The 14,218-nt window shown below is 35.3% G+C and overlaps 1 protein-coding gene across 1 annotated transcript in view; it reads left to right on the top strand.

The window, feature by feature from the left end:
* LOC122141136 overlaps positions 1-8,250 on the top strand; it is a 36,729-nt gene extending 28,479 nt beyond the window's left edge. The window contains exons 7-9 of the mRNA XM_042747447.1: positions 7,810-7,913; positions 8,001-8,113; positions 8,206-8,250. Coding sequence (XP_042603381.1) covers positions 7,810-7,913; positions 8,001-8,113; positions 8,206-8,250 — 262 coding nt within the window. The remainder of the gene's footprint in view (positions 1-7,809; positions 7,914-8,000; positions 8,114-8,205) is intronic.
* The last annotated feature ends 5,968 nt before the right edge of the window (positions 8,251-14,218 follow it).

Here is a 14,218-nt window from a genome sequence, read left to right as displayed (position 1 = left end):
AAAACTGCAAAGTGTTAGTCAGTTTGAACAATCAAGGAATAATAGCAGAGTTAATAAGAAGTGTTTTAAATGCTGGACCGTTCTCCATTTCGCTCCTGCAATATGAAGCCAGGAAGGATTTTTTTTTTTTTTTGTTTTTTGACCCACAAAGAAACGAACCGAAATGAAAACATTTAGCGTTTTAATCCTATATGTGTGTGTGGTGATATATATATATACTCACTGTAAAAAAATTGTTTTGGTGTAATTGTGTTGAAATTAACTCCTGCTCCCGCTGCTTCAAACCAGTTCGAGTTTAAAAACTAGCATTTATATACTGTTTAGTACTGTGAACTTATTTCATTTGAGTCCACTGAGAAGGAATATTTCTTAGTATAAAACTGCAAAACACTTAATGTGTAATAGTTAAAAGTAAACTAAAAACATGACTTTTACTAAAATCCACTGCCAGTTGCATTTTCAGCTAACAGCACACATGTATGTGCTAAAGTACGTAACACAGGGGGGGGGAGATCATCCACTGTATCAGGCAACTCACATTTACTGTCTTTTATATAAAGCAGCAGAACATCAGTGCTCCGTGGCGCATCAATTGACTGAAGCACAGACTTTACTTCTCCAGCACAATGGGTGAACCACCAACAAAAACTACATTAAAACTAACAGATCTCTCTTCTGCAAAAAACACATTAATACAAATTGAGTTCAGTGTTACTCTTCAATATCAGCGTGTGTTAATTTTTTGGCAGGCAATTTTTGATTTAGTCTCAGTCTTATATATTGAGACGAAAATGGCTTGATGTCTTAGGTCACATTTAGTCTCATTGAAGTTTTTCATAAGTTTTTGTCTAGTTTTAGTCGACGAAAAGTAATTGCATTTTTGTTTATTTTTAGTCAATAGTTTTAGCCAAACTGTAGTTACCAAAATTTATTTTGGTAGCTATTTTTATATGTAGTCTTTAAACTAAAATAATCATTAATTCTTCTCTTCTTTAGGACCAAATCAATTAAGCTTATGAAGAAATTTGACTCAAGGGACTGAATTTGGAAAACAAAACTTTAATAAATTAATGACAATTTTCATTTTTGGGTGAACTAATCCCTTTAACCAGTGGTTAAATTGGCTTTTGTAGGAAGAGGCGCGGGAGCCCTTATGTATGGTGGTCATCCTTGATCAAAATCGCACCATAAAATGACTTAATGTGTTTTACACCAAAGGGGCTATTGTTCCATGTATTAATGTGTAGTTATTTTCAAACAAAGATAAATATTTTACAATTTTTTATTAGTTTTTTACCTTTAATGTTAACAAGCAGGCAACGGATTTCACCCTTGTAAAACGTATGAAATTGAACTTTTTTGAAAATATTGGTTGGCAAATATGTAAACATTTTTTTAAACAAGAAAATTATGTTGATTTAAGAGAATCAGGGCAATTCCTTTGGCAAGTTTATGTTATATTTGATTTAGAAATCACATCGACACGGGAGGTAATTACTCAACTTCCCAGGGGGGGGGGGGGGGGGGGGGGGGGGGGGTGCAATATTAAACAACCCAAACAACACTTGTGCAAGACGTGTTATGACGTGTGCAGCACATAAACAGTTACACTTTAAATACATCACAGTTACTTATTCACATCCTCCAATTATGCATTTATCAGCTTCCAAATAGGAGTAAATGCAGGTCTCCTCTCGTGTTTCTATTGCTGTAGCGTTTTTGGTCTACAGGCAGCATGGTCTGCTGACCTCCTTGTCATCACCCACTTCCTAACAAACTTAACTGGGTTTCCACAACTCTCGTGGTGGACCCACTAATTTTACGAACATCAACGGAGGCACACATTGCCAATCTTTCAGCTTGATTTCTTCAGTGGTTTTGAAAAAAATAATATCATCGCGAAAAATCCACTTTCACATTCCAGCTGTGCTCACAGGCAGTGTAGCTACTGGTTTTTTCATTTCAGAAAGACCCTCTTGAATTGCCATGTTTTGGTTTTTCATTGTAGTCCTGAAACCTTGTTTGACACTAAACGTAGTTCATTGCAAGGGAACTACACACCACTGCCTCAATTCTTGTTCTCCATACATCAGTGGCAATGAAGAGGGGTCAGGTGGACAAACACACTTTATTTGATCAAAAATCTCCAGATCATGCTCTGGGGACCATCCTGGGACTGCCATGCTACAACGGAGTGGCATGAAAAAAACTGTTCGTGATTGCTTTTTCTTTGGCTCCACAGTTTTCAATTGAACCCCTAACAACACGACTTGAACAGGCAATCCTGACAGGCACTCTGGTAAGGAGCGGCAGGGTTGGGGGTCTCCATCATGCCTAAGAAAACATCACCTGCCTGCCGTTTTAAACTTTTTTAAACCTTCCTGAGAGACTTAATTTACTCTGTTTTGTAATGCGTCAGACAACGTCTTTAGAGCTCTTCTAGAGCATCCAACATTAGTCCCAAATTGACAAAAAAAACCTCTGCCGGATAATTTAGCTGCAAGTCCCGTCATACAGGCACCTTTCAGCCAAGGTCCTGGATGTTATCGGTACCAGCACTAATAAAGATGCAGGTGCAAAGCACCATACCTATTCCAGACAAGCCTCAACTGTACTGTAGGAAGAGGCAACCCATCTCACAGTTAACACACAACTATATTTGTCTCAAACTGTGTGCCACTATACTGATGCAGCCATCATCCAGTTCCCTCAAATTTTTTCTTTGGAGACTGACTATAAAGACAGTAACAGCTTATCCAGGACAACTGTTAAAGTTGGTTGGTTTCCTACGACAGCGCCTTAACGGCATCCCCAACTGACAGCTCTAGCCTGTGATTAAGGCAGTGCCAGCCAACCACTCTGTATATCTGGCCTTTAGACTTTGCATACACCCCGCTTTTCTCACCAGCATCACCGATGCCCCATCTGAGCAGAAGCCAAGATAGCACTTGCGTCAGAAAACTCATCACTAACCCATTGTCCATGAGACACATTGAACAACGCATCAGTGAGTGCCATCTGCAGTAGTCCTGTTCTAGCTCACTAACCTCTAAGAAAAAAGTGAGGTGGGTCTTAATTTTGATTTGATGCGCGAAATGTATGCACCTAAACAAGATTTTTTGCTTAGTGTCGTGCTCTCAGCTATCATTATGGACACTGTGGGGCCTTGTCTTCCCTGATGCTTGGTCATCAGGGCATGTTTCATATTGCAATTGAAATGAAATGAACATCTCTGTGAGGCATGGACATTAGTTTGCAAAACGCTCCCCATATTAAACAAATTCTTCTGTGTAATGGGCTATTTCTATTTGGCAATGTGATATCCGTCTTAAACCACCTTCCAGTGGGTGCACAGCTGTGTCTTGTTGTGCTTTTAGGAAGCTGGCCATCTAATGTAGTTCTTCTCTCTTTTGTTCACAGAGTGACTCGGCTAAATTTGCTGGCTTATGCGATGATACATTCTCGGCATATTTTGTTGTAACACTCTCATCGGCTTGTCTTTACATATCCCCATAAGGTTTAACTCTGGCATAATTGCCACTCTGATGGAAAAGTGTATTTGTCTGGAACCAGATCTTAGAACACCGTGTGACACTGCATCTCTCGCATATTCCACATCCCAGTGCATCTTAGACAGGAATATGAAAGAAGATTGGGTTTTGAAGTGTTAATATTGCGGCAGATTCCAACAAATTGGCAAACTGAGGGCTGATGCTGGGCTGTTTTGCTACTACCCATGCATAGTTTCAAAACATCAAAATTCACTGGACACGGCCCAGGCTTACATCTTCAATCTCTCATAATTCTTTTTGATATGACAAACAATTGCTAGGCATTAACTTACCCCCCATAAATATTCAGCACAGGGTCGGCTCTTCATGTTATAGATCAATGTCTATTTAGCATCTGAATGAACACAATCAGATTTTGTTTAATCTTTTTTTTTAACGTGGGACATTCTAAAACGCATAACGTGAAAAAGCTTAGCGTGGTTTAATGTACCTAAACAACGATCAATAATCACCAGATTTCTCTCTCAGGAGCAATATGAGAGAGAAAGAAATTTTGCTTTTCTTTTTGGTGATGTCACTGATCGGTGTTTTAGGTACATTACAACCCCGTTAAGCTTTTTCCTCACACATAGGCTCTATGAAAGCAGACATGCGTAATGTCAGCTAACATTGTAACAACGTAGAAGTTGTAAGACGCTCAGCTGTTTCAGTCACTGCGAGATGACCTTCTGACCAATTTTTTTGTAATGCTAGATAACCTATATATAATCACCATTTAGCATTAATGTATTTGAGGGTTAATTTTGAATTAGTCAGATGTTAGATAATTATATACTTTTTAAATATTTTATTTTTAAATATCAAATTGGTGTAAAAAAAAAAATCTGAACATTTTAGTAACTAAGCAGAAATTGTATTAGGTTAGTAACAACAATTTATATTGTGTTACATGGTACCATTTCTGATAAGCTACTTTTTCTATTGCTTGACACAAATTTTATGATTTCAATTCAGTTCAGTGCTTGTGATTTGATTCAATATTGACTCATTTGGATAAGTATTAGGTAGGCTACCAGGATAAGGCATTCATTTTTCTCAAGACAAAAAAAAAAAAAAACTCACCTAATCAGCCCAGACATATAATGCGTTTTTTTATTTTATTATAACAACAACTGTATTTAACATTGTTCATTGGCTAGAGATCACTTCACATTTACAAGCGCCAAAACGGTATTTATTGCTTGAATTTCGAAATAAAATTGACAGAATCTGAGAGATGAGATTATTTTTTTATAACATAAGTATCCTGCTCTGTCTTGTCTGTCGGTCTCCGTGTGCTCTTTGCTTTGCGATTTTACTGTGCGTGAGAAAAATTATGTGTGGCGTCACGTGAGAGCGTGAATGCGTGAGAGTTGGCAGCTATGGCCTTAGCAGACAAAAGAAAAAACTAAACAGGCGAGGCCGAGGCTACATTAGTCACATAGAAATGAAGTTGTAGGTTGTGTTTGAATAATTACGTATCTTATTTATCCTGAGGTGGTAATAAACCAAATACTCACGTATGCGCTATAAAGAATTAGACAGCACAATGAGCCCATCGGGCGGTTGAATTTAAAAGACTGATTTTGCTAGCCGTTCGCGGGTTTCCACGGTAACGTCAATGGTGGGAAAACGGAATACTCACGTATGCGCTATAAACTTTAGGGGTTTATCAGTGTTTGCTTTAGTTGGGCACTTGACCCTTTTGCAGCAATTGCAGGTGTTTTCAGAACACATTTCTTTGATAAAGCTGCTCAACATGTCTGTTTTAATAGCAAATAAACGACTGCATTAAAGTTGTGAAGAGAAATAACTTAATGGTGTTGTTGAATTTGATATGCTGAATGTTGAAGTTTGGTAGTGTATAAATAGTGTCATTAATAATTTTTTGTTTAAAACATGTTTTGTGTTATTAATACACTCACAGACATCAATATTTGACATATGAAACACAAAATGGTGACATGCTTCATGCCAGCATACAAAACAATGCAATATTGCTGCTATATATATATATATATATATATATATATATATATAATGCAATATTATATATATATATATATATAGAATAATATATATATATATATTTGTCACCATTGTTGAGGTTTGTATGATGAGTGCTGATGTCTAAGTGTGATGTGTTATAGTTTTGGACAATCTTACATAAAGCACTGAAGTGTTGCAAACACTTTTTTTTTTTTTTTTTTTTTTTTTATTGGTTAATAAAGACTTTTTTTTTTTTTTACACATTTGAGTTAATTACTTCTTTCTCATATAATATTAAGGCAGATGTTCAATCTACTTTAATGCAGTCATTTGTCGGTTATCAAAGCAGACATTTTGATCTGCTTTATTATTGCAGAAAGGTTTTCTGAAAACACCTGCAATTGCTACAAAAGAAGCAACTCAAAAAAAAGTCCAGGGGCAAAAGTCCATGATCTGACAAAGTCGGATCTCCATGATGGTGACCTCAAACAAAACATTTTCAATAAGACATCAACATCTAAACCTCTGTTAATTCTCAATAAGAACTTCTGTAGATGTCTGACAGAAAAAAAAAAAGTAAATCTAGTATCACTTAATCACTTTTTTACATTTTTTTAATCAGATCTTGAGAGATTTAATGTCTTTTATCTTCAGTTCATCTAAGGCTGTGGCTGAAGAAAGTTGTAGTTTGTGTTCTTATTACTCTTTCTTTCAGTGCTTGTGTTCACAGCAGGTGTTTGAATGATTTGAAAGTGAGATTGTTTCAGGAACATCATACTAACCTTTAAATAACATTCTACTAACATTAAGGAAACTGGACATTTTTATGTTCTTGGAATGTTACAAATCAATGTTCCTAGAATGTTGAATTTTAAATCAAAATTAAGTTGAAAGAATGTTTGAGGAACATCATACCTTTTTAAAAACATTCCTCTAACATCAAGAAAACTGGACATTTTTTATGTTCCCAGAACAAACACTGTATATTCAGAGAACATTCTTGTAAGAAAATTATGTTAGCTGGGAATGACAGACAAACCATTTTCTATGTTTTCACCATTTTATATGTTGTTGAGATCTCTTCTAAAGCTTTAAAAGAGACAAATGTGACACCACCAAAGTCTTTAGCTAAGGAGAAATATCTGAGCACAGTGTGTAATGCTGTTGAGATCTTGTTTGAAACTTTTGATCATGACAATGTGGGAGATCCAGAGTTTTTAGCTAAGAAGAACAATCTGAGCACAGAGTGTGATCTTGTCTGAAACATTGGAGGAGACAAATATGAGACCAGCAGAGTATTTAGCAAAGGAGGAAAATCTGAGCACAGAGTGCGATGTTGTTTAGATCTCTTCTAAAGATTTTATAAGAGACAAATGTGAGATCACCAGAGTCTTTAGACTAGGAGTAATATCTGAGCACAGTGAGTGATCTTGCTGAGATCTCTTTTAAAGCTTTAAAGGAGACCATTGTGAGAGTGAGTTTTTGTCTCAAGAGACAAGTTTAAGAAGCAGGAGACTCAAGCAAAAATCTCCATTTGATCTTAAAGTAACCACATTTCTTGTCTAGTAGAAATATTTGAGACGTTAAAGAGATCTCACTTTTGATTTTTCTTTGCTGTGGGTTTTTCCTTTCATCAAAACTCAATGTTACTCTAGTCTTCAGTGCTGCTTCATATTATTTTCTAAGCATTTTTCAGGATTCTTGGATAAATAGAAAGTTCAAAAGAACTGCATTCATTTGAAATAAAAAAAAAATCATTTGAAACATTATAAATGATGTATTGTCACTTTTGATTCATTTAATGCAAGTAATAATTTATATAATTTAAGAAAATATCTTACTCCAAACTTTTGAATGGTTAACTATCAAGGTTTTCACAAAAATTGGGCAGCACAACTGTTTTCAAAATTGATAATAATCAGTAATGTTTCTTGAGCAGTAAATCATCATATTAGAATGATTTCTGAAGATCATGTGACACTGAAGACTGGAGTAATGATGCTGAAAATTCAGCTTTGACCACAGCAATCAATTACATTTTACAACATGTTTACATAGAAAACAGTTATTGGGTTACACTTTATTTTGATAGTCCACTTTAGACATTCTACAAATAAATGCTGCCTTGGTGAGCAGAAGAGAAAACAAAAAAAATTGATTATTCCAAAATTTTGACCTGTAGTGTATATTTCCATGTGAATATTAAACCTCAGTAGAGGGAGTTAATACAGTATTCTTTATTTTTATTCATTTTTTTCTGAATGGACAGTGTGAAAGTTCTCAGCAGGGAGGCATCACTGATCACAGACAGTCAGCAGAAGCTGATCTTCACTCATCTCATTTACTCTTACCTGTCCAGGACAGATACAGCAGGTACTCTGACATTAACTCATGGATGTATTGGAAGCAGTTTTGGGGGACTGCATGTCATGGGTGACAAATGTTCAATTTGTGATGCAGGTTGCTTTTCAAATATCACCAAAAACAATGAATGGCTGCAGAGGAATTTTGGGATCTTCTCTAAATATGCATCTCTCAGTCAACTGCAAATGCTCAACAGCCATTTCACTAAGGTGAGTTGAGTTTAGAAAATAGTGATCAAACTACTGTTGCCATACACATGAGCTTCATAAAATGACTCGTACTTTGCAGTTAAACTCAATAGGATACTGAGTCCATCTCAAGTGGCAGAGTTCACTGTGACTTCTGAGCAGCACTGAACAGCATGAAGATCTGATCAACGTCATTTTTTGACCGTCTAGAGGATGGTGATGCTTTCCAGAATACTGATGAGTTTTTCTGGACCCTAATTCAATCTAAGGTAAAAATCATCACAATAAAGGCCTTAAAATATAATGCTATTTCCTTAGCAGCAATTATTTTAAATAAAGTGTCCGAGTAAGTTATACTTGAAGACAGCCTTTACAACAAATGAAAAAATATTTTTTTCTAGAGTTTATCATTTTAGTAATAGTACAATTATACGACTGTGATGTATGTTCATACAGAATACATGACATAAATTCAACACTACACAATACAACATAACACAATCCAAATATAAATAATGAAGGTTAAAGGCATATTATTGAGCAAAGTGATCTAAACACTTGAGCAGACTTGAGCAGTCAACACACATTCTGCCATTCCTGAAGAATCAGCAGATCCTCTTGAACTGTAGACACAAGTGAGGCATGCCTGGCATTTCCAAGGAGTTTGCTGCTTCTTTTGCCAACCACAGAAGAAAAAAACTGCCCCACCATCAGTGATGGAGCATATTTTACAATGTGCATGTAGAAAATCAGTGCAGTACAGATGAGCAACTTGCTATGATGTTAGTACAGTGCTCCCAGAGAAAACTCATGTGAAAGTTAGAGACTAGCTGGACTCATTTGTGGTGCAGGTCTCTGGTCACTGTAAAACAATTAATAAATAAATAAATAAACTGACCATGCTGATATCAGGAGCAAATATGGTATTACATTAGCAATCACTAATACTTAATAACTAATAATAGTAATGATTTCAGGCTTAAAAATTAATAATTAGTTTTTGGTCACATATCACTTAAGGTGTGTGTGAGAGTGTCAGATGATTTCTTTAAACCTCATAAGGTAAACCTTATTCTGGATTCAACAAATAAATGATTAGATAAGTGATTATTTATTAACTGACATCAGCTATACAAAATCTGATGTAAACTGTGAAATCATATACAGTGGAGATGCACTGATTGACTGGTCAGGGACCGGAAACAGCTGATTATTCCAACCGGTGACCAGTCAGTCAGTCTGCCGATTCCAAAAAAAGAAAAAAAAAGAAAAGTGCAACAGCACACACAAAGTAACTCACAGAAAGTTATAGAAGCATGTTGCTGTATTAAATAATAATAATAACACTAATAATATATACAGTAGGTAGACATCCAAAATGGGTAATACCGCCGCCGCAGGGCCGCGGCGTTAACTGCAAATCAGTCGCGTGTTAAAATCATTCGCGAAACTACCGCCAGGTGGTGCAAAGGGACAGATTGTGAACTGATTGTAATTGTAAAATGAAAGGAAGACGTTAAACAACAATAACATTATAATATACATTATAACATCCTTAAAAGCCATTAAAAAAATATAGGATAGTCTTAGGCTACAGTTCTCATCAAAAATTTAAGAAAGGCCTTTACACAAAGGCTCTTTATGCATGCTATTGTTTTTAAACATCATATTATAATATATATACGGATTTAAATTTTTTCATTTCGGTTCAGTTCTTGGTTAAAATAATAATAATAATCTTCAGGTTCCATTTGCAGAGCGAAATGAGAACGGTCCAGCATTTACAATAATTCTTATTAACTCTTTTTATAATTCTTGATTTTTCAAACTGCTAACACGTTGCATTTTTGAATTCTGCCTTTACTGTGTGACCAATAATTGTGAATTGTGACTTTGATCGCGCTGGTGCCTCACGCGCACATATTCATTGGAAACAGCAGTCGTTCACCGAGCCATGCGGCGCGAGCAGCGGGCCACTTTGGTAATTTTGCTAATTATGATTTTTTTTTCCCGTAGATACTGAAACACGTGTGAAATCCAAAGCCTATTTTACCTAATAAATAAGAGTTTAGCTTCAAATGGGCAACATGTTTGGATTTGTCCCGATTGAGAGAGATAAGCCCAACCTTACATTATGTATCGGTTTAAATTATTTTAATTATTATTTTTATTGTTGTTTATAAGCCTATATTATTATATAGCCTGCTGCAATTATATTTATCCATTAGAATTATATATTTGTAATTCTTGTTCTGTTCTGATAATTTTTTTTTTTTACATTTAAAGGATTTGTTGTAAAGTGAAGGGAACTAAAAATGTCCTGTTGGTACATTAGCCTATAGCATTATTAGGCCTGCCGTTATTATTTCTGAATGTAATAAAATGCAACTCTCACAAATGAAATTTTTTTTGTAGCTTGTTTTCGTGTATGTTTTTATCTAGCTTTATTTTTTTCATTGCATCTAAAAATGACTTTGTGCATCACATTCACTTCGTGAACAAAACAAATATAACTTCAGATCCGCCTCTCGCGTTGCTCAGCTGTGGACGATTTCAAAATGTTTGATATAAAGGTTGCTGTCACATTTTATACAGGAATTGTTCATTAAAAAAAATAAATAAATAAATAAATAAATAAATTATATTGTTAGTTTTATGCTAACATGCAATCAAGTCTTCGGATACTATGACAAGATACAAGTTCATTTAGGCTATTTTAACATGCACTGTGACAGGTTTTTACCGTTTCAACTTATAAACTCCTTGAGATTTTAAAGTCAGTTTAATAGTATTGAAATTCAAGTCAAGTATATTTGTATACTCAAGAAATTCAAGTATACAATCTAGTATAAAAAAGGTTTTAATTGCTTAAATTATTTCTATGAATTAATAAGTTAGCATGACTTTTTCATCATTGCTTAAATTATTTCTATGAATTAATAAGTTAGCATGACTTTCCCACTTTTTCTTTTTTAAATCTATGAATCGCTCGCATATCTCCTACAACCTACAAATAAGGGCTAATAGAGGTTCTTTCTTTAATTATTTATTTATAATGTTTATTCCTGAAGAAATAAGTATTTATTCTTTAATAAAATAAGGGACAGATCCAAATATTTGTAATGTACAAAAATATAGGCCTATATCTGCCTGCAGTTAAAAAGTTATATTTGTTTTGATTCATCCATTTATGTAGGCTACAATTAGCCTATTCTAAAAATAAAAATAAAAATAAATAATATCATAAAAAATGCCATCGGTCTGAATAAATTTTACCATTGTAGAATTGGGGTAGTAATTTAGGAGGTGAAAATACAGTGAAATTACAAATGGCATGGGATTTTAAAGCATGACAACTGAAGGTCTATGAACGTTTCTATGATGCATTTTTTTAAACAATGGCACTTAAAGTTTTCATCTGAAATATTACTATTTCAACCATATAGCCTGTGAATAAATAAATAAATGCATACTTTTCAGTGAAAGAACACTGAGAGTGTAGTTGCGTCTGGTGTTTTGGATTTGTACTTTAATATAATGAGCTCCAAGTTTAAGAATAGCCTACACTAGGTATTTTTTTTTTTTTTTTTTTTTTTTTTCTCTCTATTTAACAGCATTAACTTACAATGAAATACGTCTTCCTTCAGGCGGACTGAATGTTTTCCTGTCTTGCTAAATGTTGGGTCAGTTTGCGCGAGTCCCGTGCGCTGTGAAGCGGGAGCAGCTGACGGAGGATTCCGCTTGGTCTTAAAGCCTTCCGCAAACGCCTACGTTAACAAATAACAATGATTTTGGCAAAAATAATAAAAAATTCTCAATTGATAATTTGTTATTATTTTGGTCTAGTGAAAATAATAATATGGGCTGCGGGAAAATAATGAATAAAAAAGAGTAAGGCTGCTGTGAGTGCAGGCATGTTTTCAACCCAGTAACATGACAAACACAGCGTTCCTCACAGCCAAAAAACAGACCGAGTTCAGCTCAGCTGGAGGGGGCTGGGGTTATTTCTGGTATAGCTTGTGGGGGTCGAGATAAAGGTGTGAATCTCTTGGTCTCTTTCATATGGACAGTCTTATGAGGGTTTCAAACTTGCAGAACAGGTTTTAGGACAACTTTAAAAAAAGGTTTGATCCACTTCAAATGTTGACTATATAGCGCAATAAAGTTTATTAGTTATTATAACTTAATTTCAGAGGAAGTTGCCTTAACGTAAAAAACAAAAACAAAAAACAAAAAAAAAACTGTTGCATTAGGGCTGGGCGATAGGCCTATGGCCTAAAAAAAATCCCAGATTTTTTCACAAAAAAATCCAATTTACAATTTAAATCGATTTTTTTTGCCTCCCTACTTAAAATCAATATTCAAATGACAAAGAAATTGTTCAAAACAAGTGTTAATATAACAATATATTATTTTTTAATACTAGCCCATCATGCATCTAACCTCAAAACAAGTGTTTATGTGATGTTATGATTAAAACTGGCAACTCCGCAGTGAGTCAGTGTCATGGACGGAGGACAGACCAAGTGTAGGCCTAAATAAATTTTCTAGTCTATATTTTCATCTCGTTATGCCGCTGGTTTAGGTTATGTATTTATTTTTATTTCTTATATCAATTATTTGTAAATATAGCAGACACTGTCTAACCGTGTCTACACTGGACGGCCTTGTTCATATAGGCTAGGGCGAAACATCTCTCTCTCTCGGCAGTACAGTAGGCCTATGTGAGCGGAGTGGAGCGGCAACAATTTCCCTCCGCGCTCCGAGCACTTAATAATCACTAAGCTCCGCGGTTCATTGATACCAGAAACACTGCTCCGCCTTCACTCCGTGGCTAAAGTTGAAATGTTATGTTCATAATAGCTTATAAAAATAAAATAAAAATAAATAAATAAATGAATTAAATTACAGGAGAGTTTCAAAGGGGATTAGGCTATTGTGTGCAAACTTTTTTGTCCTACCAAACGCCAAACTAATAAAATTGTCAGCATTAAAAGGTATAATTGCTGCTTCTTTCTGCTGCGCAAATTTTGTTTGTAATGAAAATAACAGTTTACATTTTTTTCAGTTATTTTATCTACAGATCGATGCATTTATTACAGATTTCTGCTCATTCAAAATCAGATACAGATGAAGTAGCCTACTGTAAGATTACATTTGTTTGAATGCATTATTGCGACAGCGATTACGTGTGAATGTGCTGTATCTTTTTAAATCATGCTTTAACCCGAAAATAATCAGTAAAAGGAAGACAAACTCCTTGAGAACTAGCCTGTAACATCCCGCTCGACTATTGCCGTCATTATAATCTTCTGATCGGAGAGATGTGTATCAAGATATAGCTAAATATGTTTATCATGTGAATTCTTGCTAAATATGCAGTTATAGAAGGGTCTGTTGGCATGAATTGTATTCGTGATGGAGCGGTGCTGGAGCGAGTGAAAACCACGACGCTCCTTCGTTTTAAAAAATCCGCTCCTCTTCAGTCAGAATCACTCCGCTATTCCGCTCATACTCTGCTTGGCAGCAGCGTGTCTCAAACGCGCGGGGGAGGCTTGAGCCCAATCATTCTCAAAACATAAAATATTTATTTTATTTTGTGTTTCATAGGAAAAATTAGTGTTAAAGGAGCCATGTGTAATGTCTGGCAAAAAAATCAAGTCATACTCCACATTCCATACCAGATGGGGGCAGTATGCCTCAATAAAGTGAATTGGTCTACTCTAGAGTAACAAACGAGAAACGGCATAGTCTCTATGCTCCGCCCCTACCTTCACAACAACAATGGAGCCATAGCCGAAGCCTAAGAGGACGTTTTGTTTCCAGAGGAACGTTGGGTGATGTCAAGTGATTTTGAAACATGACATCTTCAAGCTACTCCACTTCACCTTTACCAGTGAATATGTTCATATTCGTTTTGTTCATATTACATTTTGAGTTGTATATACACATTATTTGAATTAAATTAATTTGACAGACAGCATTCTGTCAACATCATTGGTCAACATCAGACAGCTGATGTTGACCAAGCTAGCGCCAACCAACGTAACCAGAGCTGCCAACTCTCAAGCATTCACCGTGAGACACCACGCAATTGACTCTTTTCACACGCTTTCAAAAACTTGA

This window comes from Cyprinus carpio, chromosome B20 (assembly GCF_018340385.1).
Source record: "Cyprinus carpio isolate SPL01 chromosome B20, ASM1834038v1, whole genome shotgun sequence".
NCBI classification, from domain to species: Eukaryota; Metazoa; Chordata; class Actinopteri; order Cypriniformes; family Cyprinidae; genus Cyprinus; species Cyprinus carpio.
The sequence above is the reverse complement of the archived record's forward strand: the minus strand, read 5'-3'. Positions and strand labels throughout refer to the sequence as shown.